General features: G+C 35.6%; 1 protein-coding gene across 1 annotated transcript; it reads left to right on the top strand.

Annotated features, from left to right (window-relative positions):
- The first annotated feature begins 639 nt into the window (after positions 1-639).
- Positions 640-22,036, top strand: LOC136971864 (BLOC-1-related complex subunit 8 homolog). The gene is made up of 5 exons (XM_067266379.1): positions 640-821; positions 2,203-2,256; positions 12,686-12,798; positions 12,880-12,944; positions 21,490-22,036. The coding sequence occupies exons 1-5, from the start codon at positions 809-811 to the stop codon at positions 21,878-21,880; spliced, it is 636 nt and encodes a 211-aa protein (XP_067122480.1). The 5' UTR covers positions 640-808; the 3' UTR covers positions 21,881-22,036.
- The last annotated feature ends 1,710 nt before the right edge of the window (positions 22,037-23,746 follow it).

The following is a 23,746-nucleotide window of genomic DNA, read 5'->3' as shown; positions in this document are numbered from 1 at the left end:
TGAAAAGCAGTCTTGATTTTCTTCTCTGTTAGAAAAATACCGTTAATTTTTTAAAGGCAGGGATCACTACGGGTTTCTAAATTTTCTTCGAGACCAGGGAAAAAATTCTCAGTTTCCTCTCAGACCCTGTTTATGAAGTACTTAATAAAATTTTTCGTGTATTATGAAATACTATTGAAATATTTATTTCAGAAAAAATTCGTACTTTTTTCCCCTAACTCTTTTATCTCCATGGCACTAAGAGGGCTTCTTTTAGCAAGGCCATTATGGGTTCAACCAGGTCCACGATGGGGCGGCCGGAAGGTGAGGGAGGGTGCCCAACAAATCCGAGACCGACCACCCATGAAATCTCATCATTTTCCGTAGTGTGAACCAATCCGTAACCGCCTCAGCAATTCGGCCGTGGCGATTGGCCAGTTATAAAAGGATCTCGAAGCCCTCAGAAGAATTCAAAAGAAAAAAAAATCCGAACTTTTTTAAAATCGTAATTATTTTGCTATTATGTTTTAAAATCCAGATATTAGACTTTCAAAACAAACGAAATAGTTTTAAGAATATTTCTGAGGGAGAAAAAAAATTATACAAATAATGTTATTTACTTCGCGTCGACTTAAAAAAGCAGAGGGCGCGACTGCAGCATTTGATGGTGATTTTAACCTTAGAAGTTTACTGTCAAGAAAAATACAAATAAGTTGAATTTTTGTATTTTAATCGGTTTATCGAATGTACCTTCAGAATACCGAAGTTTCTCATCGATTATTTACCTAATTACAGCTAAATACTCGTAGAATAGGAAACCGAAAACAGCATGCATTCAAATGGTAATTGATTAATAATTAGTGTCACGTGTAATATATTAGTGATTAATTAAAATTTAGTAAAATTCTGGTTTTTGACAAATTCTAGTGCCGGTATTCACGAGAATTTGTTATCGGAGGAAATTCACACGCTTTTCAGAAACATAGAAGTGATGAACAAACATTGCAGAGTGTACAGCATTCCCATCAGGGATAATAGGTTCAATATATGCAGCCCCAACAGGGCTCTTAGGAACTGCAATGTAGCCCCTATGTACTATAAGTACATTGAGGTTTTATTACAGTTTCAAAGAGCCCTGTTGTCCAATGTACTATAGATATGTTGGGGCTATGTCAGAATTAAGGGCTCAAATGAGTTTGCCGTAAAAAAGAAATTACGTTGATGCAAATGTCTAAATAAATAAAAAAGAAACTTGTTGCCTGGTTGAGAGCATTTGCATTGGAACTGGATAGCCATATTAAGCTACAATGAGTTAGCTTAATACGAGGATAATTATGCAGAGTTAGGGATCAAAATCCTAAAAGTTATATGTGCACCAGAAAAGTCGAGTATGTAAATGCAAAAGACGTGGAAACCCATTACGTCCCCCCACTCGAATGCTGTTGGCTGGTGATTTTGCGGCGTTCTGTGACTTGTAATTTTCACCGGTTCAAAAAGGCGTGTCCGCTCGGCATCAGTTACTTATCTATTTTATTTTTATTTTACTTTGTTTTATATGTTGTGGGTCTGCATTACTTTATATTATATTCTAGATTTGTCACTATCACTCATTTAATATGTTTGTACTTACGTATAAACATGGAATGATGTTTAAATTTGTATTCTTTCCATTTCTGGTTACGTTCTCTTTGGACATACCAAGTATTCTGTTTTTTTAATTATGTTATATTCATTTGTTCTAAAGGCTGTGACTTAAAATACAGTTGAAAATATTATTTTTATTAAATTGAATATTGTAGAAAATTAATGGTTATGTTGTTTATTATTGGGTGATTGTAATGTAACTACTGGTTGCAACTACTGAAATAAATTTGCATCATTGTTTTCATACTTTGATTGAACACATGTTATAATTATCATAAAGAATATCTTCAAAATACGAGTTATATTATATTATTAGACTTGGTGTTTGAGTGTTATAATTTTGTAATTTTGTAGCTACTTTGATTGTTACAGAATGGTTTATTTTTATATATCGTGAAATGATATTCAATTAGTAATGATTGATTTACATTAATTTATGTTCACCTGTGAATATTTGCTATGATGGTAAATATATAGATTGCAACCTTATACTTTTTACTTTTTCCTTATTTTAAGTAATATTTTCTTTATAGGATTGAACTTTAATGTTTGTAATCAACAGAATTTATGTTGTTACAGAGGCTGTCCAAACAACTAATGTTGATACCGAACTTGATTATAAGGTGAAAAAATGTAAGTACATTTAATAGTTAATAATATAACAATATATTTGTATATTAGAGTCAGATAATAATAATAATAACAATAATAATACCCCCCGTGGTGTGCCACCTTGCCGTGGTGGGGGGGCTCAACTGCTCCAAGGAGACTGAGTGCTGTGCTGGCGGTTGTTCACTACCAGTAGGTTCAACCAAGCCAGAGAGGTCTCAGCTGAGGAGTGGAACTAAGTGCACCCAACCCATTATCACTAGGGAGAAACGAATGAAAACCAAGTCTATACTGGCTCGGTCGTCGCCCAGGATAAAAAGGGCCGCGGCGGATGTTGCTGATTCTGGGCAGCCGTCGACAAGTGGGCTACAGGATCAGAATTCAAATGAACAATCACAGAAGCGGCAGAAATATACAATGTCAGAGAACCGTGCGGTTATGAAATGCTACTACGCATCAGAACCTCAAAAACGTGGCTACCAAAAGAGGATGCACCAACTGTGGAAACAAGAATACCCCGATTCACGAATAACTGAACTTCGATTAGCTGATCAAAGAAGATTCATCATCAGAAATAAAGTGTTCGGTGAACTTGAACTTGAAGAGATTCAGGGGCTCAGTGAGACTGATGGGCAGCAGTTCTCACAACTAACAGTGGCAGATGCTCCGGTGACACTTGGAGCAGCTGAGCAAACCGAACCGGAAGTAAATATGAACCCTTTACAACAATTTGATGGACAAGCAGCTGATGCACTGGATGAACAACCAGGAACCTTAACAACAAGGCAACAAGAGCTTAAGGACAGAATCATGGCTCATGCTGCATTAAACGCAGTAAGAAAGCGCCTTCCACCTTTAAAAACAATACCTAGAAAATACCTGGCACCCATCATGAAGGACGTGAATACATCACTTTCTACTATCCAGATAACATCCATTGAGCAGACAAATCAGATTGCTTACAGTACTGCAGTGATAGTAACAGAAGAGCTGGGGCTCCTAAAACCAGTGCAGCCACCAAGAAAATCAAATGGAAAACCAAAATGGAAGGTCAGGCTGGAGTTGAAAATCAAAAATCTACGATCGGAAGCGAGTAATTTGAAAAATATGAAAGAAAAGAAACTAAAGAATGATAAAATCAAGCAATACCTGGTTAGAAAGTATTGGCTGAATACCAGAAAAATTGAGGAAGCTCTGGAAATCGTAAAACAACAAATTATAGCAACAGCGAGAAAAATCGAAAGATACGAGGCCAGGATCATCCAGTACAGACAAAACCAACTATTTCAGTCAGACCAAAGACGGTTTTATCAGAGTCTGAGTAAAACAATAGACAGAGTAGCTGAACAACCTGAGAAAGCTGCAACAATTGAGTTTTGGAAAGAACTCTGGGAAAATGAGAAGGACTATAATAAAAATGCTGGATGGATAAAGGAGTTTGAAGTAAAATTCTTAAAGAATAAAATGCAACAGATGGAAATAACAACTGAAATGATTAACAAACGAGTAAAAAAAGTTAAGAACTGGACTTCACCTGGCAATGATCAACTGCACGGATTTTGGCTTAAATACTTGACCTGTCTGCATGGAAAAATAGCTCAGCAATTCAACGAGATGTTGCAAAACGAAAATATCAGAGAATGGTTAACAATTGGTAGAACATACTTGATACAAAAAGATCCAGTAAAGGGAACAGCTCCTGGAAACTATAGGCCAATCACATGTCTACCCACTATGTTTAAATTACTGACTGGCATCATAGCTGATAGGATTCAAGATTATCTTGAAGAGAATGACATTTTGCCAGATGAACAGAAAGGCAACAAACGAAAAAGTAGGGGCACAAAAGATCAGCTTTTAATTGACAAAATGATTCTGGAAAACTGCAAAGGCCGAAAAACTAATCTACACATGACGTGGATTGACTACAAAAAAGCTTTTGACTCACTCCCACATAGCTGGATAATCAAGTGCCTAGACACTATTGGGGTTTGCAAAAAGGTTGTTAACTTCATTGAAAACATGATGCGGTACTGGAAGACTGAACTGTTTGTTGGAAATGAAAGCTATGGATTGGTCAACATCAAACGAGGGATTTTTCAGGGAGACTCCTTGTCACCACTGCTTTTCATCATTGCCATGATTCCTCTGTCAGCAATCTTAAAACAAACAAACCTTGGTTATCAAATATCAAAAAAATCTCACAGAATTTCACATCTGCTTTATATGGATGACCTGAAGCTCTACGGAAAAAGTGAAGCTGAAATCTGCTCTTTGACTAACATTGTCCGAATCTTCAGCACTGATATCAGGATGGAGTTTGGACTGGACAAGTGCGCAACTGTGGCACTGAGGAGGGGCAAAATCACTGAAAGTGAGGGTATAAATATGCCAAATGGTCAATCCATAAAGTGCCATCAGCCAGAAGCCTATAAATACCTGGGCATACTGCAGCTGGACAGCATCAGACACGGGCAGGTGAAAACTGTGGTTGGCAGAGAGTACACTCATAGGGTCAGAAAAATTCTTAAAAGCAAGCTCAATGGAGGTAATACCATCAAGGCCATAAATACCTGGGCTATACCTGTCATAAGATACACTGCGGGTATCATAAACTGGACACAAGCGGAATTGGACAATCTGGACAGAAAAACGAGAAAACTCATGACCATTTACTGTTCATTACATCCCCGCAGTGATGTAGACCGGATGTATTTGCCCAGAAAGTTGGGTGGTAGAGGACTTTTACAAGTAAAACAAACTGTTGAAGAAGAAAAATATGCACTGGCAGAATATGTCAAGGAAAGTAAGGAACCTGCACTGATTGCTGTCAATAATAGAAAACTCCTTAAAGCACAGCAAACAAAGAATCAGTACAAGAAAACTGCATTACAAGCTAGAGCTGACAGCTGGCGTAACAAGGCGTTACATGGGCAGTTCCTGGACAAAATTGAAGGAAAAGTTGATAAAGAAAAGACCTGGTTATGGCTTATTAATGGAGCACTGAAGAAGGAGACAGAAGGCCTGATTTTGGCAGCCCAGGAACAAGCAATCAGAACAAATGCAATTAAGACCAAAATTGAAAAATCAGCTGATGACCCAACTTGCAGATTGTGTAAAGAAGCTGATGAAACTATTGATCATATCCTCAGCTGCTGTAAAAAAATTGCACAGACAGACTATAAACAGAGACACAATTATGTGGCCCAAATGATCCATTGGAATCTGTGCCACAACTACCATATACCTGTAGGAAAAAACTGGTGGGACCATAAACCCGAAAAAGTAGTTGAAAATGAATGTGCCAAAATACTTTGGGACTTCCGAATTCAGACTGATAAAGTTTTGGAACATAATACGCCAGACCTCACGATTGTGGAGAAGGAAAAAGTGTGGATCATCGATGTCGCCATACCGGGTGACAGCCGAATTGATGAAAAACAACAGGAAAAACTTAACCGATATCACGACCTTAAAATTGAACTGCAACGACTCTGGCACAAACCAGTACAGGTGGTCCCAGTGATTATTGGCACACTGGGGGCTGTGCCAAAAGACCTTGGCCGGCATTTGCAAACCATAAATATTGACAAAATCACCATCTGTCAGCTGCAAAAGGCCACCTTACTTGGATCTGCACGCATCATTCGAAAATATATCACACAGTCCTAAACGCTTGGGAAGTGTTCGACTTGTGGTTTTGTTTTTTTTGAAATCCAGCATTTATATCTCGTTTGCTGTGTATACTCCTTATAAAGGTTTAATAAAATAATAATAATAATAACAACTCTTCCTGTGGTCACCACCTGGTCGTGGTGGGAGAGCCCAGTAATTTTACTGATCCATAGGGCAATGCAGGCTGGAGCACAAGCTCCTGGTAGGGACACCCATGCCAGTAAGGTCTATGGGGAGAAATGAAGCTAAGAGTGACCACACACCCACATTCTGTGGAGATATGTATCATGGTAGTAACCAGATCAAATGTGATACCGGCTCGGACGTCGCCCGGGTTAACAAGGTCCGCGTTCGTGGGTTAGGCAGAGGCTCACGTTCGAAAAATAGGCCACAGTCTCCCTTGGTTACCGGTGGCGAAAGCAGCACCGGCCCAAGCATGGCTACTGCAATGCCCTCAACAGATGTGAGGAACCAACTAGCCTTGGTGTTTCTGTGGCAATGCATCCACAGACCACAAAGGCTGGAAAACCACGCCAACGGATGAAATGGACAGTAGAAATGAACGAGTTTATCATCCGTACTTACTACACCATCACAAAACTCGAAACAAACATGACAGCATACAGACAACAACTACACCATAGATTCACACAACAGTATCCTCACCTCACTGTCACCGAACAAAGGGTTGTTGATCAAAAAAGAACAATTATACACAACAACCTTATTCCACAAACAACACTTGAACTTATCAAACAACAGGTTGCTGATCAAATACATCAACAGACAGAAACATCTAACATTAATGAAGATCATGTAACCTGTCAGGATAATCCAGCAACAAGCATTGATAATAACACACATACAACAATTACCACTAATGATACTACAGACACTTCCTCATCCATCACTGATAACATAGACATGGATTTAGTTAATACGCTCTCACTTATATTTCAGGAAACACTCACTAAATATACAGGCACAGATCCCACACAACGACCACGAATACCAAAAATCAACACGTCAAAGGAAGTAGGAAAAACACTAAATTATGTAAACACTCACTTACTACCACACTACATTCATTCAATTTCTACACTCGCAGACATTCATACATTAGTTTATGCTGGGGCAGTCACAGTAGTGACACACCATGGACTGAAAGTACAATCACAGACAAATACACAGAAAACAAAATTCTATCACAAGCCTGCCTGGCAGAGAAGAATAGAAACACAAATAAATGACATTAGACAGCAATTAGGCAAGCTGACACAATACACTAAAAACAACATAACACCCAAATTAAGGAAACAGCTCAAAAACATTTTCAAGAAAATAAAAACACACACAAAACATGAACATCACAACACACGCATTACAGAATACATTGATACACTAAAACAAAAACTTGCTGCCAAAGCACGTAGACTCAAACGATACAAAACAGGTACACTACGAAAATAACAAAATAAATTATTTACATACAATAAAAAACTCTTTTACAGACAAATTAATAACAAAGCAAACACTGATACACAGCACAGTGGCACACCAACAGAAGAAGAACTCACAACATATTGGTCTTCTCTTTGGTCCAGTGCTGTCACGCATAATGCTGATGCAGGCTGGATCAAGGAGGAGAACAGAAACTTGCACAACATACCAACTATGCCCTGTGCTGAAATAAACATACATGATTTCCAATACACTGTTAACAGAACACACAACTGGAAGAGACCTGGTGTAGACAACATTCACAATTTCTGGTACAAAAAGTTTACATCACTGCACCAGGAACTAGCTAAACACCTAACACACATCATCATCAATCCACAAGAGATGCCAAATTTTCTTACTCAGGGCATCACCTACATGAAACCTAAAAACAACAATACCACAGACCCCACACAATACAGACCAATTACATGTCTTCCAACACTCTACAAATTATTGACATCCTGTATTGCAAACAAAATATACAAACATGTTGAAGAACACGACATTCTTACAGAACAACAAAAAGGTTGCCGTAGAAATCACAGGGGATGCAAAGAACAGTTACTCATAGATTCAGTCATTCTACGGCAAGCACACAAACAACACAGAAACATACACATGGCATGTATAGACTACAGAAAAGCATTCGACAGTGTTCCACACAGTTGGCTGCTACATATTCTACACATGTACAAAATACATCCATCACTCATTGCATTCTTTCAAAACACTATGCAGCACTGGAGAACAACACTACATCTCAGGGTTAGTAACACTTCCATACAAACAAACCAAATCTTTATTAGGCGAGGAATTTTTCAAGGAGATTCCTTGAGTCCTCTCTGGTTCTGCTTAGCCCTGAACCCATTATCCAACATGTTAAACAACACGCAATATGGCTACAATATCAGACATGAAAAAACAACACAGTTTACACTGTCACATCTCATGTACATGGATGACATAAAACTTTATGCATCCACACAAAAACAACTTCATCAACTCCTACAAATCACACATTCATACACCAAGGACATACAAATGGAATTTGGCCTAGATAAATGCAAAACACTTCACATAGAAAAAGGAATCCTGAAGAAAGAAGATTTTGCACTTGGAAATGGAGACATTATTGAATCCATGGAAGAGGGCGAGTTCTACAAGTATTTATGATTCCAACAGGCCAAACTAACAGAACATACACAAATAAAGCAAAGATTAATTAAAGAATACCAAAGTAGGTTAAATGCTATTCTCAGAACACAGTTAAAGGCAAAACATACAGTTAAAGCAATAAACACATATGTCATTCCAGTACTTGCTTATTCTTTTGGAGTTATACATTGGACTCACACAGATCTTGAGCAACTCCAAAGGAAAACAAGAACAACACTTACTAAGCATAAACATCATTATCCTAAATCTGCCGCAGAAAGATTAACCCTTCCACGTAAAGATGGCGGACATGGCCTGATTGACATAGTTAACCTTCACTACAAACAAATACAGTCACTGCGAAAGTTTTTCTACAAAAAACAAGAAACATCACAATTACATAAAGCAGTAACTCTAGCAGACTCAAATAACACACCATTAAACTTATACTCACATCATATGAACACAACACAACATATAAAAAGCATAGACACCATTAAGCAATTGTGGGCTCGAAAGGCACTCCATGGCAGGCATCCTTATGATCTGGCCCAGGATTTTGTTGACAAAACTGCGTCAAACAACTGGTTAGCTCGGGGATGCCTCTTTGGAGAGACGGAAGGATTCATGATTGCCATACAGGATCAGGTCATAAATACTAAAAACTACAGAAAACACATACTCAAAGATGCAACACTCACAAATGACACATGCAGAAAATGTCACATCATGCCAGAAACTATACAACAGATCACCTCTGGTTGCAAACTCTTGGCACGGACAGATTATTTACACAGACATAATCAAGTAGCAAATATAATACACCAAGAGCTTGCAAAGAAACACAAATTAGTAGACATCCACGAACCATACTACAAATACATTCCACAGAGAGTATTGGAAAACAACACGCACAAAATGTACTATGACAGAGCCATAATCACAGATAAAACAATTTACCACAACAGACCAGACACACTCATTGACAAACACAATAAAATCACATACATTATAGACATAGCCATTCCAAACACTCACAATACACAAAACGCATGCACTGAAAAAATTAGCAAGTACACAGAACTCGCCCAGGAAATAAGGCATCTGTGGAGGATGGATAGGGTGCTTATTGTACCTGTTGTTCTCTCCTCTACAGGTGTCATACCACACATACTACACAAAAGCCTGAGCACATTACAATTGAATAGAAACACATACATCACACTACAGAAGGCCACTATATTGAATACATGTCATATTGTGAGAAAATTCCTGAATACAGACACACACACTGATACACTTCTTTAATTTCTGTTTTGGTTACTATGCCTTGACTTTGGTCGGGCATAGTACACAGCCACCGGTGTTAACCAAGAATATCTCACTTAACCCAATATAATAATAATAAAATTTGTAAATAGTGGGTGCCCATAAGTGATGTCCACACTGGATGCAAGGGAGAGGGTTATGACAAGTTGGACAAAGTCAGACAAGGGGAGAGGGGTTGAACTTTAATGGATGTCTGTTTTATTTCATTAAATTTTATATAGTTTATCATTTTATGAGTAATAAAATGCATAAAGGTTTTGAGGGGTTGAGTTTTTTAGGTTGTCTGAAGAGAGGAAGGGGTTACGGAAACTTGGACAAACTGGGACAGTGAGGGGGAGTAAAAATTTCAAGAAAAATGAGGATGTAATTTATGGACAGCCCCTAGAGTCCAAATTATCTGATCTTCTGTGCCATCTGACAATGGGTATTATTATTTGAAGTTGCAGTTTGCTTACAGTAGTAATGTTAAAAGTATAACTTGAAATAGCAACATTATGCATAAAACTTCTGGTTAAGAAATTATCTTTACAAACATAAATGCTATAATTCAGCAGAGACAGGAATATTCATTACTAGATCTATGGGTATGGGCCTCAGAAAATATACTAAACAAATCACAAAAAGGCTAATTTTTAATATGCAATAATAATAATAAAAATAAAACAATATACTTTCACAGAATAATCTTTAGTTCTTTGTTTTTAAGCTGCACATTTAAAAAAAATACTTTTGATTAGAAACTTGTCCCATTTAGAACTGCAGGCAAACATCTAGCAATGGGGTTAATGTCTCTTCAACCCAGAGACCAACTTTAATTCATTTGGAATTCATGTTTATGTAAAACTGCAAGTTTACTGTTTACACTTTGCATAGCTGAAAATAAATTTTTAGCTATGAAAAGTGGATTATTAAGGTTGCTTCACACTTACTTAACTTAAACTTAGACAAAACAAAATAAGAAGTTTATGAATGGAAACAGATTTTGTCCTAACATCATTTGAAGTGGGGGTTGGAATTCATGTCATTTGGAAAACAGCAGCCAGGTAGGGTGTGGCATTATGTCAGTAATCAGTGATGGCAGTTGCTTTGTGCCTTGCTGCCAATGAAGAAGAGGAGGAAGATTCTGTTTCATAAATAACATTCAATGACATCATGAAATAGAATTTTACATAAATGTTTGTCCAAAATGTTGTAAATAATTAGGTATTGATGTAATCAATTAATTATCTTCTCATTGTCATTCATTTTGAATAACAAAATCCAAAATCACAATTGCAAACAAAAAGTTTCAGCAAACAGAAATGGAACAAACATGCAGAGCACATGTTTGAAATGAATGATGCATGTAGCATGTCGGTGAACAGTTTTGGAATGTCAAAGTATTCCCTCTTTGGTAAACCAATTCATTCTGGTTTGATCTGAACTAGTGTGCAGGACTCTATTGAAATGCTTCTAATAAAAAATTTCAATTCGTTTAATTCCAATTGTTCTATAAAATATTCCATTGTATTTTATAGAAAAGTTCTTGAAAGTTCATAAATTTCTTTTAAATGATTGTAAAAAGTAACTTTCAAAGCAGAACAATTTCAATTAACTTTTTTTTGGATAACCAATTACATACTGTAGGGAAAGAATTAAAAGATAAAAATCTTATTATTTATAGTGAAAATATTAAGTTTAATTCTATTTTTACTTTAGTAAAATAACATGTTCAGGCATAGAAATTTAATACAGACAAACAATAAGAAATAACAAAAAGAATTGTCTACATTATTAAAAACAAGCACTAAGGCTTTTAATGTTTCAATGTACAGTACATATGCACAGTGAAGCATTTGATGTCTTAGAAGCCTGTGACTCATTAATCATGCTTCTCTATTTGTACTGTAATAAAATAAAATTTAATACTAGTGTTTATAATGAGACAGCTCTTTAGCATGGAAGCATGGAAAAAACCCATTACTTAATTAGAAATAATTAAGAGAGATGGACTAAAAATCTAATGTAATTAAAAATTAGATAAAACTAATGAAGGATCAGAATTTAATAATTAATCTACCATTAAAGGAATTAGATATTTAAAATTATAAGTATACAAATGAATGTTCTGTATATTCATATAAACTTCATGAATATTTAAATATGAAATATTGTTGAATAAACATTGAGATTCAAATCAAGTCATAAACTGGATACTAATATTAGTTAATTAAATCTTTGCTAATCATCACATAGTTTATCATAAATATTTTTGGCATTTTTAAAGAGTATCAGATTCTTGTGCATTAATCTACACAGAAACAATTTAAAATATCGACCTATTTTACAAGTTATAATAGTGGAATTGGTGAGGAATAGTGCAGTAATAATAGTGGAACAAGAACAAGGTTCACTAGTAAAATTGGTGAGACTGACAACATTTTAAAAAAGGACTGAAAGCACTTTGTATAAAAAGCTTTGCATTGGTTACTAAAAGATTGATTATTTGAATCTTGAATTTGAAGACTCTTGAAATAGATTTTTATCGTTTATGTCTTGATAATACACAGCTTATTCGGTAATTTATACTATCAAAATTCATAGTTTTTTGTTACTAATTGATTTTGATTTACTTTGTTTTTGGATAATAGAAAAACTTTTCTAAACTGTACAGTTGACACTCTTAGACACTGATAGATGTGATTGTGAACTCCTAACAACTTAACCGTAATCATAAAACTTAAACTGTAATGTAAGAAATAAGTTTATTAAATATTATATTGATAAATATTGATTATTATTTTCATTTCAGCTTGTGAGAAGATATCAGAAAATCTTCATATCGTTGCTAATGAACCGTCGCTTGCATGCTACAGATTACAGGAGCATATTCGTAAATCTCTACCTCAACTAGTAGAAAAAAGGGTATAAATTTACTATATTAAGTAGTAATAATGTATTTATTTAAATAGATTTTATATATTTATATATTTCTTTATGCAACAGTTAGAAGTAAATACTGTTCATCAGGAATTACAAGGAAAATGTTATGATCTGGAATATTCTGTGAGGTATGAGTTGGTACTATAATTTTATATTTTGTTTGACTTAATATATGTAAGTAGCATTACTGTAAAATATGACAGAATAGAAGCAAAGCCCATTGAAATGACAAAATGATAAAGTATTTTATATATGTTTAAGGCTGGTTCTCACTTAGGATGGGATGGCTTACTGATGAGGAAGCCACAATGTTATTCTCATTAGTGTAGTACACCACTAAATGAATGATAGATATCCATGTGGTGCATTTCAGAGGGGCTGACAACTTGAGGGAAATCATAATGAATGATGTTGCACTGCCTTGCACTGGTCGATACGTAATTTTTTCACTTGCTGTTATTGTAGAAGTTGAGCTCAACTTAACTTTTAAATATACCCTTTTTCTGTTGTGGTCTGATGTCATGATGGCTGCTTTCCATTATGTATTCCATGGAAGTGAGAACCAGCCTTTAATTTAACATTTTATATGTACTATTTGACAAAATAAATCAGTGTTTAAATATTGATTCAGGTTAACTACAAAGTATAAAATTTAACCCAAAAATCTGGCTTATAGTATTTATCATTAGACTAATAATTCATTTCAGTCAAACTGTGTAATTCCCCTCGATGTGGGTTTCCTGTCCGTGGTGAGGGGACCTCCCAGAGATGGTTTAGTATTTCTTCTTAACCATCCCTGGGATCTGAACGCCCACCCACGTGTTTGCCGTGCGTGGTGGCCCGTATGCCGGAAAGGGGGATCCTGGTAGTTGAGGGGCAACATACCGTCCCCAACACACTGCTTTGGCCCCTGCTTCGGATAAACGGGAGGCTCAAATCAGGCTCCGTTTGAGTCAATCGGCTGGTCGTTGAGTCATTGTTGACCTCGGCTTGGAGTCAACCGATCGATGCAGACCGGGCAGACACGTCAGACAAGGTGTGCTTTTCTCGACTGCATTGTGAGGGTATAGCTCCTGGGAAACCCTGGTGCGACGGTCTATGGGAGTCTCCCATGTGACGGCATCCCCTTGTTGGGCCCCATGGTGGGTGGGGTCACCAGAAGCTGAATGTTTTACTTTTAATCATGGATTCCCCAAAAATAAAAGATTCGAAAGAGCGGAAAAATTTAAAAATGTCCAGTACCCCAGCGTACTTAATAGTACACGCAACTGGTGACAAACCATTATCTAAAGCTTCTCCTTTTCTGATTCAAAAATTGTTCCAGTCGACTATTGGAGATTTGAAAAAAATTCAGAAATTAAGATCAGGTGATTTACTGGTGGAAACATCCTCCCCACAACAATCTGCAAAACTTCTAGAAACAAAGACCCTGGGAGAAATGGAAATCACTGTCACACCACACGGAAGTTTAAACTCATCACGTGGTGTGATATCTGAAATTGATCTGATGTCTGAAGACGAATCAGATATTCAGATTGGTCTTTCAGATCAAGGTGTCGTTGCTGTCCGGCGCATTTCAATTCGTCGAGATGGAAAGTTGATACCAACCAAACACCTGATTCTTACTTTCAACAAACCAACATTGCCATCCTTTATAACAGCAGGATACCTACGTTGCTCAGTCCGTCCATATATCCCAAATCCGCTGCGTTGTTTCAAATGCCAGCGGTTTGGACACTCGCAAACATCCTGCCGAGGAAAAAGCGCATGTGCACAGTGTGGGACTGAGGGTCACGACAGTACAGAATGTAAAAGTACCCCATGCTGTGTGAACTGTAAAGATGCCCATCCTGCTTACTCCCGGAAATGCCCTGCATGGCAGAGAGAAAAAGAAATACAGCGTGTAAAAACAGTCAACAACTTACCCTACCCAGAGGCACGTCGCATGGTCACTTCAAGTGCACCACTGAAACAAAAAACATTTGCTGCTGCTCTGAAATTCACAAAGACATGTGAAGTTCAGACAGACATTTCTGTTTCCCCAAAGGAATCTTTCACTCGCCATGCAAAATGTTTACTGATCCCTTCAAAAGAAACAGCAGAAAATGACAATAAAAAACAAAAAACACCCCTCCCTAAAACAGGGGTGATAACAAGAAACCTGGGTTCAAAAAAGGCTAGTAAGAACCCATTAAACAAACAGAGAGTGAAAGCAGCTCTCTCTAAAGCTAAAAAATCAGAGACTCAGTCTGTGAGCGAGTTCTCTGATATCTCTGATGAAGAGAATAATGTGGAGGTAAAAAAACCAATGTCACCTCCAAAAGAGAGACCGCCTGTTAAATTAAAGAGGGATACCCTCGCAAAGAATGCTGCCTCAACCACATAATGGATTATAAAATAATCCAATGGAACTGTCGTGGTTTCCGCAACAACTTCTCTGACATTAAACATTTGACATCATCTCCCACATCTCTCTGCGTGGCACTCCAGGAAACACATCTAAAACCTGGAGAAAAAATTACTTTAAAAGGATTTAATCTTTACCGTAAGGATGATGATAGCCACACTCGCGCCAGTGGAGGTGTGGCTGTACTGGTTTCAAATTGCATCCCTTCCTTACCGGTACAAATAAGAACAGAGCTGCAAGCTGTGGCAGTCAGAATTTCAATTGGAGTAACTGTCACAGTTTGTTCCATATACTTGCCACCAGATGTCAGAGTCAATGAGGATGAATTGGATGACTTGGTTGAACAACTGCCAACTCCGTTTATTCTACTTGGTGATTTCAATGGCCACAATCCAATGTGGGGCAGTCACGACATCAATTGTCGAGGCAGAGCCATTGAAAGATTCATAGGTAATCACCAACTGTATTTATTTAATACTGGAGAAGTGACATACTTCCACGCCCCAACAAGAACATTTACTGCCATTGATTTGACATTAGCTAGTCCAAATCTGTTCTCAGCGTTTACATGGGAGGTTGGATCTAATCCACTTTCCAGTGACCACTTTCCAATATTTTTAAAATATAGGGGCAGAGGAAGCTGTGAAACAGCCCGTCCACCACGCTGGAAATTTGAAACGGCAGATTGGCCTGCATTTTCCTCTTTGGCTAACATCACTGAGGAAATGGTCAATACTGCCGATATCAATGATGCAGTAGAAGTTGTCACTTCCAGTATTATTCAGGCAGCCGAAAAAACAATGGGGAAAACGTCAACCAGATATCCAAAACATCCGAAACCATGGTGGGATCAGAATTGTGAGGCAGCATTTAAAAAACAAAAGAAAGCATGGGGGATTTTCAGAAGATACCCCACTGCTGAGAATTTGATAGCTTTTAAAAAAGCAAAGGCAAATGCCAGAAAAATAAGGAGGCAAAGCCAAAGGGATTCCTGGAGGAAGTATGTTTCTAGCATAACATCTTCCACCAGCTCAAAAGCAGTCTGGGATAAAATCCATAAAATTAATGGGAAATATGCTTCTCACTCTCTGTCCATGCTGGAAAATAATGGCACAATAATCAGTGACATTAAAGGTATTGCTGATTTGTTGGGTGAAACATTTTCGTCTTCATCCAGCAATATTATGTATACAACAAATTTCCAGGCTTATAAAGTCCAAAGTGAAAAACAATATCTAAACTTCCACTCTCCATCTAATGAGGAATATAATGTGCCATTTAGCAGAATAGAACTATGTACAGCAATCTCTCGCTCGGGGAATACTGCTGTAGGTCCGGATAAAATCCATTACAGCATGATTAAAAATCTGTCAGACAATTCCCTTAGTAACCTTCTGAATCTGTTCAACAGAATATGGACAGAACATACTTTTCCAGACTCTTGGAGGCTATCTATCATAATTCCCATTCCCAAGCCAGGTAAAGACTGCAAGAATCCCTCTAATTATAGACCAATTTCTCTGACTAGTTGTCTCTGCAAACTTTTCGAGAGAATGGTAAACCGACGCCTGATGTTCCTCCTAGAGGAAAAGAACTACTTTTCACCACATCAGAGTGGATTTCGTAGGAACAGAAGTACCACAGACAATCTAGTAAACCTTGAAACATCTATACGCGAAGCGTTTGTAAGACGACAGCACTTAGTGTCTGTGTTTTTCGATATAGAGAAGGCTTATGACCGCTGCTGGCGATATGGAATACTCCGTGATCTGCAAGAATTTGGACTGCGGGGTAATCTGCCAATTTTTATAAAAAACTTCTTGCAAAATCGAAGATTTCAAGTCAGGATGGGCAACACTTTGTCTAGGCCTTTCACACAAGAAGAGGGTGTTCCTCAAGGTTCTATTCTGAGTGTGACTCTGTTCCTAATCAAAATTAATAGCATAGCTAAGTGTCTTCCTTCCAGTGTGAAACACTCTTTGTATGTGGATGACTTTCAGATCTCCTGTCAGTCTACTAACATGAGTTTTATTGAAAGACAACTGCAAACCTCCCTAAATCGCATAGACTGTTGGTCCAAGATCAATGGTTTTACTTTTAATGCAGAGAAGACCTCGTGCATCCACTTTTGCCGAAGGCGTGGTTTGCACCTGGAACCTGAAATTCACCTAAATGGGGTTAAAATCCCAATGGTCAATGAAGCAAAATTTTTGGGTGTTGTGTTCGACCATAAATTGACGTTCTTGCCACACTTGCGCAATTTGAAGAGTAGATGTTTAAAATCTCTGAACCTTTTAAAGGTATTATGCTGCTCATCCTGGGGAGCAGACAAATGTTCGATGCTCAGGATATATAGAGCCCTCGTTCGCTCTAAGCTGGATTATGGATGTGTTGTTTATGGCTCTGCGCGAGAATCTACTCTTCGGATGCTGGATCCAATCCACCATCAAGCATTGCGTTTGTGCACTGGTGCATTTCGAACTTCTCCTGTTCAAAGTTTGTACGTGGATGCTTATGAGCCTCCACTATCTCTCAGGAGAGAGCAGTTGTCTTTGTTTTATTACATTAAACAGAAATTTCTGGCTAAACCTTCAGTTTATTGTAGAGTATCAGATACTCAGCTGAAAAGATTATTTACAGCTCGCCCAAGTTGTGTCCCTACATTTGACATTAGAATGGAGAATGTAAGCAGCACGATTGACCTGGACACAAGCAACATTTCACAGGTCGAGGTCGATAATATATCACCTTGGTCAACTCCTGTGATTAATGTTGACTTTAGCTTAAAGCAGTTTCCTAAGGATTCCACCCCGGACTACATCTATAGGCAGCACTTTGCAGAAATTCAACACTACGACAGGAATTTAATTCCTATTTATACTGATGGATCGAAATCGGTTGATTACGTTGGCTCAGCCTTTGTCTGCCAGGATGAGATCGTGGCAGAACAAATTGCATCAAATTCTTCCATTTTTACTGCAGAGTGTCAGGCTATTTATCTAGCCTTAAAATATATAATTAGTAAAGGTCATCGTCGCTGTGTTATTTACACTGACTCAGTTAGTGCACTTCAGGCTTTGATCTCACATGAACCTAGTTCTCACTCTATAGTGATTAAAATTCACAAACTGTTTTGCCATCTTATTGCAAGTAATATTTTTGTAAAATTTCGTTGGGTCCCAGGCCATGTAGGTATAAAAGGGAATGAAGCAGCTGATGCAGCTGCAAAGTCAGCAAGTCCTTCTCAGCATACAATGTTCATTGAAGGAGGTGACTTGAAGCTGGTTGTTAAAAAACGACTAGCAGAGAGATGGCAAAATGTGTGGAACGAACAAGTCCACAATAAACTTTACGAGATCAAACCTATAATAGAAAATTGGACACACAAGAAACAGTATGATAGGAGATCTGAAGTCATTCTTACTCGCCTGAGAATTGGACATACTCGGCTTACTCATCAATACCTTTTGAAGGGTGATGACCAGCCAGTATGCCAGTATTGCATTTGTACTTTAAGTGTTAAACATATACTTTGCAACTGTGTTGCTTTTGACCAGAGTCGCAGACAGCATTTTGGAAATGCAACTTTTAGAGAGATTTTGGGCCAGAGGCCAAATCTTGATAAGATACTGAACTTTTTGAAAGTTATAAATATTAATAGAGAGATTTAAGTTAACTAATTTATTTATTTATTTATTTATTTATTATATATTTATATTTGTGTTGTTCTGTTTGTTTGTGTTTTTGTGTTGTATTGACGCCTTGTGATATATATATTTAGCTTTGTTTAATTTTACCATTTGTCATGGCGCAGCATAGCCTGTTTGGCTCTTGTGCCAAAAAACTAGAACTAACTAACTAACTAACAAACTGTGTAATTTGTACTAAAGGTAATTAATATTAGCAGTTGTGCTAATATTAATTATAAATTAATGTAATAGTCTGACAATCCATCTTGTAGACAATAAAATTACATAATAAATTACATTTATTATGTAATTAAATAAGAAAAATAAAACAACTTCATTTTGAGTAGTTAAACTTTACCAAAATAATTTTTGATTTGGAATTATGTAACAGCTTTTATTTTTATAAGTTTTGTATGTTAAATATTATACAAATATAGATTTAAATATATTGCCAAATGGTGTATATATTGTTCTGTGGGTTTGACTAGGCTCTGTAATAGAGATATATCCATTGTAGAGCCTGACCAAACCTATCTTTAGTGTAAAAATGCCATCTTAGTTCTTAAAGGTTGGAAAGAGTTAATTAAATATAAATAGTTAAATAAACAGTAGCTAAAATTATGCTAACAACAGCAGTGTAGACAATCCAGGTAAATACACACTACATGTAATGCTATCTGTAACCATTTAGTGAGCAAGTCTGTTAATGGGGGATTAACTGTCTTTTCATAATTCTGTCTGGATTAAAAGAAGTGCTGGACTATTAGAAAATCAGTGGTGAACCTGTATAATGGAAACCAAAATACTGAATTGCATAAAACTAAATAGCAGAATTTGCAAGAATATTCCTGTTTGATTTTATAATCATATTCTTATGCATTCAATACTAGTTATAGTTCATTTGTACAGTGGAACCTCGCTTAACAAGCACTTCGCATAATGGGCAAATCAAATTTTTAAAAAATGACTCTCTTAACGAGCAAAGTTTTGCATAACGAGTGACGAGGAGAGGGAAGTCCTGGATTGTGCAAATGCTCCGTCATACTATTATCTGTGATTTTTTTTTTTGTTTTTTGCAAATTGAATTTGCATTCCAGGTTGATTCATTCTGTGCTAGAAGAAAAGATGATGATGATGATTTACACTTCTTAACAATGTATATTGTATAATTTTCTTTGAATAAACATTATATGTAAAATACGTATTTACTTACATATAAGACAATCTTGCATATAGGATGACGTGTGACTTTAAAAATCAAAATAAATTATCATCAAATGCACATATTAAAGCAAACAACCATGTTTTCTTGATGCTATCACCTTTTGTCTACTCGGACTCGCCCTCCGAAGCTTCGTTACAATTCTCCTCTTTACATTCTTACTCCACAAAGCATCGTCTTCTGATTGGTCAAGTGAATTTAAAATGTAGTATTTCCTGAATGACTGCTATCAGCTTTCGAAGATTGCTTTTCCACGCACCTGATACCCATGTAGCAAAACCAAAAGATTATATTGCACATGACAGGAAAAAATTTATTTTTAATGATTCAGAATGTACAAATATTCATTAAAAATACCAATTTAACAAATATGAAATAACTACATTTATAATCATTGCTATTTTCAGATCATCTCTTTAAAAGCAACATTCACCTTGACCTGGATAGCACTCTGCTATAATTGCAGCATGAACTATACACGGTTCACAAAAATGATTGCAAAAATGCAAAGGATCCTTTGTTCGCACGAATAGGACAACCTAGGTTTTTGAAGCAGTGAAAAATGAATATTAAACGAGGTTCCACTGTATCACTTTATAAATTATCCCATAAAAACTGGTGGAACCAGGTTAAAAAGTGAAGTTCAGCAAAAACATCTAAACAAAGGAATAAGTAATAAGGTAAACTTGAAAGTTGTAACATAAGAATACTGGAACCAGATTTGATAGTAAGACTCAACATGTGAATAAAGTACACATTACACAGATTACAACTATGGGGAGTTTGATATGAAGCAGTGTCATGATAATAAATCAGGGAAACAAGCATTGTCACAGATAAAGGCTTTGAGCTTTACTTTATGCCTTAATGTTATTGCTCCTACAATAATTTGGTTGAACATTAGATAATCTTTGAGCAATATTAGTGAAGGAACTTTAAGGCACAAAGTAAAGCTTGAACAAAAGAAAATGCAAACTGGATGAAATACAATAAAAGCAGCAACTAACACCTGTAATCCAGTTAAAATGAATACAATTTATTACAGTTAATGCTTGTAGTCCTTTGTTATAAATATTGTAGAAAACGTTTATGAGAACTTTACTTTTATTTAAGGACTTGTTATACCAAGGGAAAGTGCACACAAAAAACTAGGGGTTGACAATCATGATGTTTATTGTAACAAATTTCTATGCTAGTTATACAGCATATAATATGAGAATTTGAGTATATTTGTTGCTCCATTAAATCATTTTTCTGAATTTGGTAAATTTTATAATAAATGGAAGTATAAAAGTGAATTAAGACAACATTTATTTATTTATTTATTTATTTATTATTTTTTTCTTTCTATTTAGTGCACTTAAATCCATTCAAGGAAGTCAACAACATTTTCTAAATATTCAAGAATTAATTAAAAATGCCATGTTTATGAAACAACAACTCAGCTACGAAGAATCACTGAAAACCGATAAAAAGACCCAGCCGAGCATGTACCAGCGCTTCTCCGGTTCCTTTGATCTTCCATCTTCCTTTTTACCCTCCATGTCGGGACTTAGTACGTCGTTATCGGCCAGTGCCGATTTAAAATCATCTCCGCTCCCGCCTCGCGTGTCTGCTTCTCCAAACAGGAGAGCAAGAGCATCATCCGTATCGTCGTCACACACTAGACCTTCGAGCACACCAAAGCGAATTTTGCACGCATCACATTCGCAAGAAGGAAAATCTACTAGCGGTACCTCCCATTAATTTTTATTTTGCTTGCCATGTTTCTATAAGAGACTTCAGTTGTTTTGATATACTGTGTACTATACATATACATATATAAAGTTTTCATATTTACAAGAAAATTATTAAAAAAAAAATTTATTCAAATGTAATAAATTATCTAAAATTATATTTACATTTTGTCATTTTGTTTTGATTAAAAAAAATTTAAATAAATTATTTCATGAATTTTATTGCTTAAAAAGTTTATAATAATTAAGAAGATAGAGTTTTATTTAATAAATCGTTATCAAATATCTTTGTTATTCTTAGATTAAAATCTTAATTTTTTTTCTTTTATACCTAAAGAATAATGATCATTTACAGATCATGTTTCTTTTTATAATGCTCAAATAATTACTTAAAATTAATTAATTAATTAATTATCTTTTTAAAGGTAAAAAGAAATATATAGAATAATAGGAAAAACAATGTAGTTTCAATTAGAAAGTGTTAGAAGATATTTTCAGATAAGTTTAAATAATAGTTACTTAATGTAATTACCAAAGAATTTTGAAGTAATTACTAGTGTGACCCAAAACTTGTCCATCAAGTTTAATGCATCATTAAAACATAATGGCGAGTTATACAAACCAATTATCATTCAGTATTTGAACCTGCTTATATTATGGCATACTTAATATATTTGCTCTCAATATTTCTCGGTCTTATTGCAACGTCAGACTTTACGTGTTGAAAAACTAAGGTTGATTTCTTACTCGATAGATGATTTGAGCTTCTCCAAAGTCTTTGGAATGGTTTGATAGCCTCTATTTTTGAAATATATCATGAAAAGATGTTTTAGTAATTCACAATTGGAGAATATGCAGACCAAACCTATCTTTAGTGTAAAAATGCCATCTTAGTTTTTAAAGGTTGGAAAGAGTTAATTAAATATAAATAGTTAAATAAACAGTAGCTAAAATTATGCTAACAACAGCAGTGTAGCTACTGTAATCGACAGGCAAATCATACTGTAATACATTGTAAAATAAAAGCTATTGAATGTTGATCTGAATGATATTTGAATGATGATACAATAAAGCATTTGACTTGATTGATAGATTTTGGGACATTCTATACAAATGAGATTTTTATTATACAAAGAATTTTTAATTCTCATATTGGATTAAAATCTCTAATTATTTTGAGAATTTATACTAGAATAATAAACTTTGTAAGAGATTTTGATGTCCAAATACTTGGCTAACATTATAAATGAGCCAGTAAAGTTGTCATGAATACTTAATTATGTATAGATAATATAAATATTTAAAGTATATATATATATAGTGATTGTTTTGTCTAGAAAGATAATGAGAACATAGCAATGTATAGTTCTGTGTGTTGGCCATAATTTAATGCATTATCAAGTGCTACTTTAGTTATATTTTGTGTTATTAGACTTTCTTTTAAATGTATACCCTAAATGCCAAAGAAAATTTTATAAATGAATGAATCAGTTGAGAAATAAAGTAAATTTTGCATCGTATAATTCTATTAATTTACTTTTTTCTAGATTTATATCACCAGTATGTAATTTTTGCTTGTTATTTAACAGAAACATTGTTTGAGAATGTCAAGTTCTGTTAATCTACATCTTTCATTGTAAAAGAGAAAAAATAATCATGGACAAATTTTCATTAAATAACAGAAGAAAATGCAGATGTCCAGATTCAGTCCTGGAAAATTTAATTCTTTGGTGCCTTTTTACAAACAACAGCAAAATTATTATTAATAATAATATAGAAATGAAAGCAGTATGCTGTTTGTACTTGGCTTTAGATTTAAATGTTCTATTCAATATCTTTACATACTGATTCATAACAACCATCACATAATATAGTA

Source organism: Centruroides vittatus, unplaced genomic scaffold, assembly GCF_030686945.1.
Source record: "Centruroides vittatus isolate TY-2023 unplaced genomic scaffold, ASM3068694v2 contig_273, whole genome shotgun sequence".
Lineage (NCBI taxonomy): Eukaryota > Metazoa > Arthropoda > Arachnida > Scorpiones > Buthidae > Centruroides > Centruroides vittatus.
Note: the sequence above shows the minus strand (reverse complement) of the source record. Positions and strands in the feature narration are given on the sequence as shown.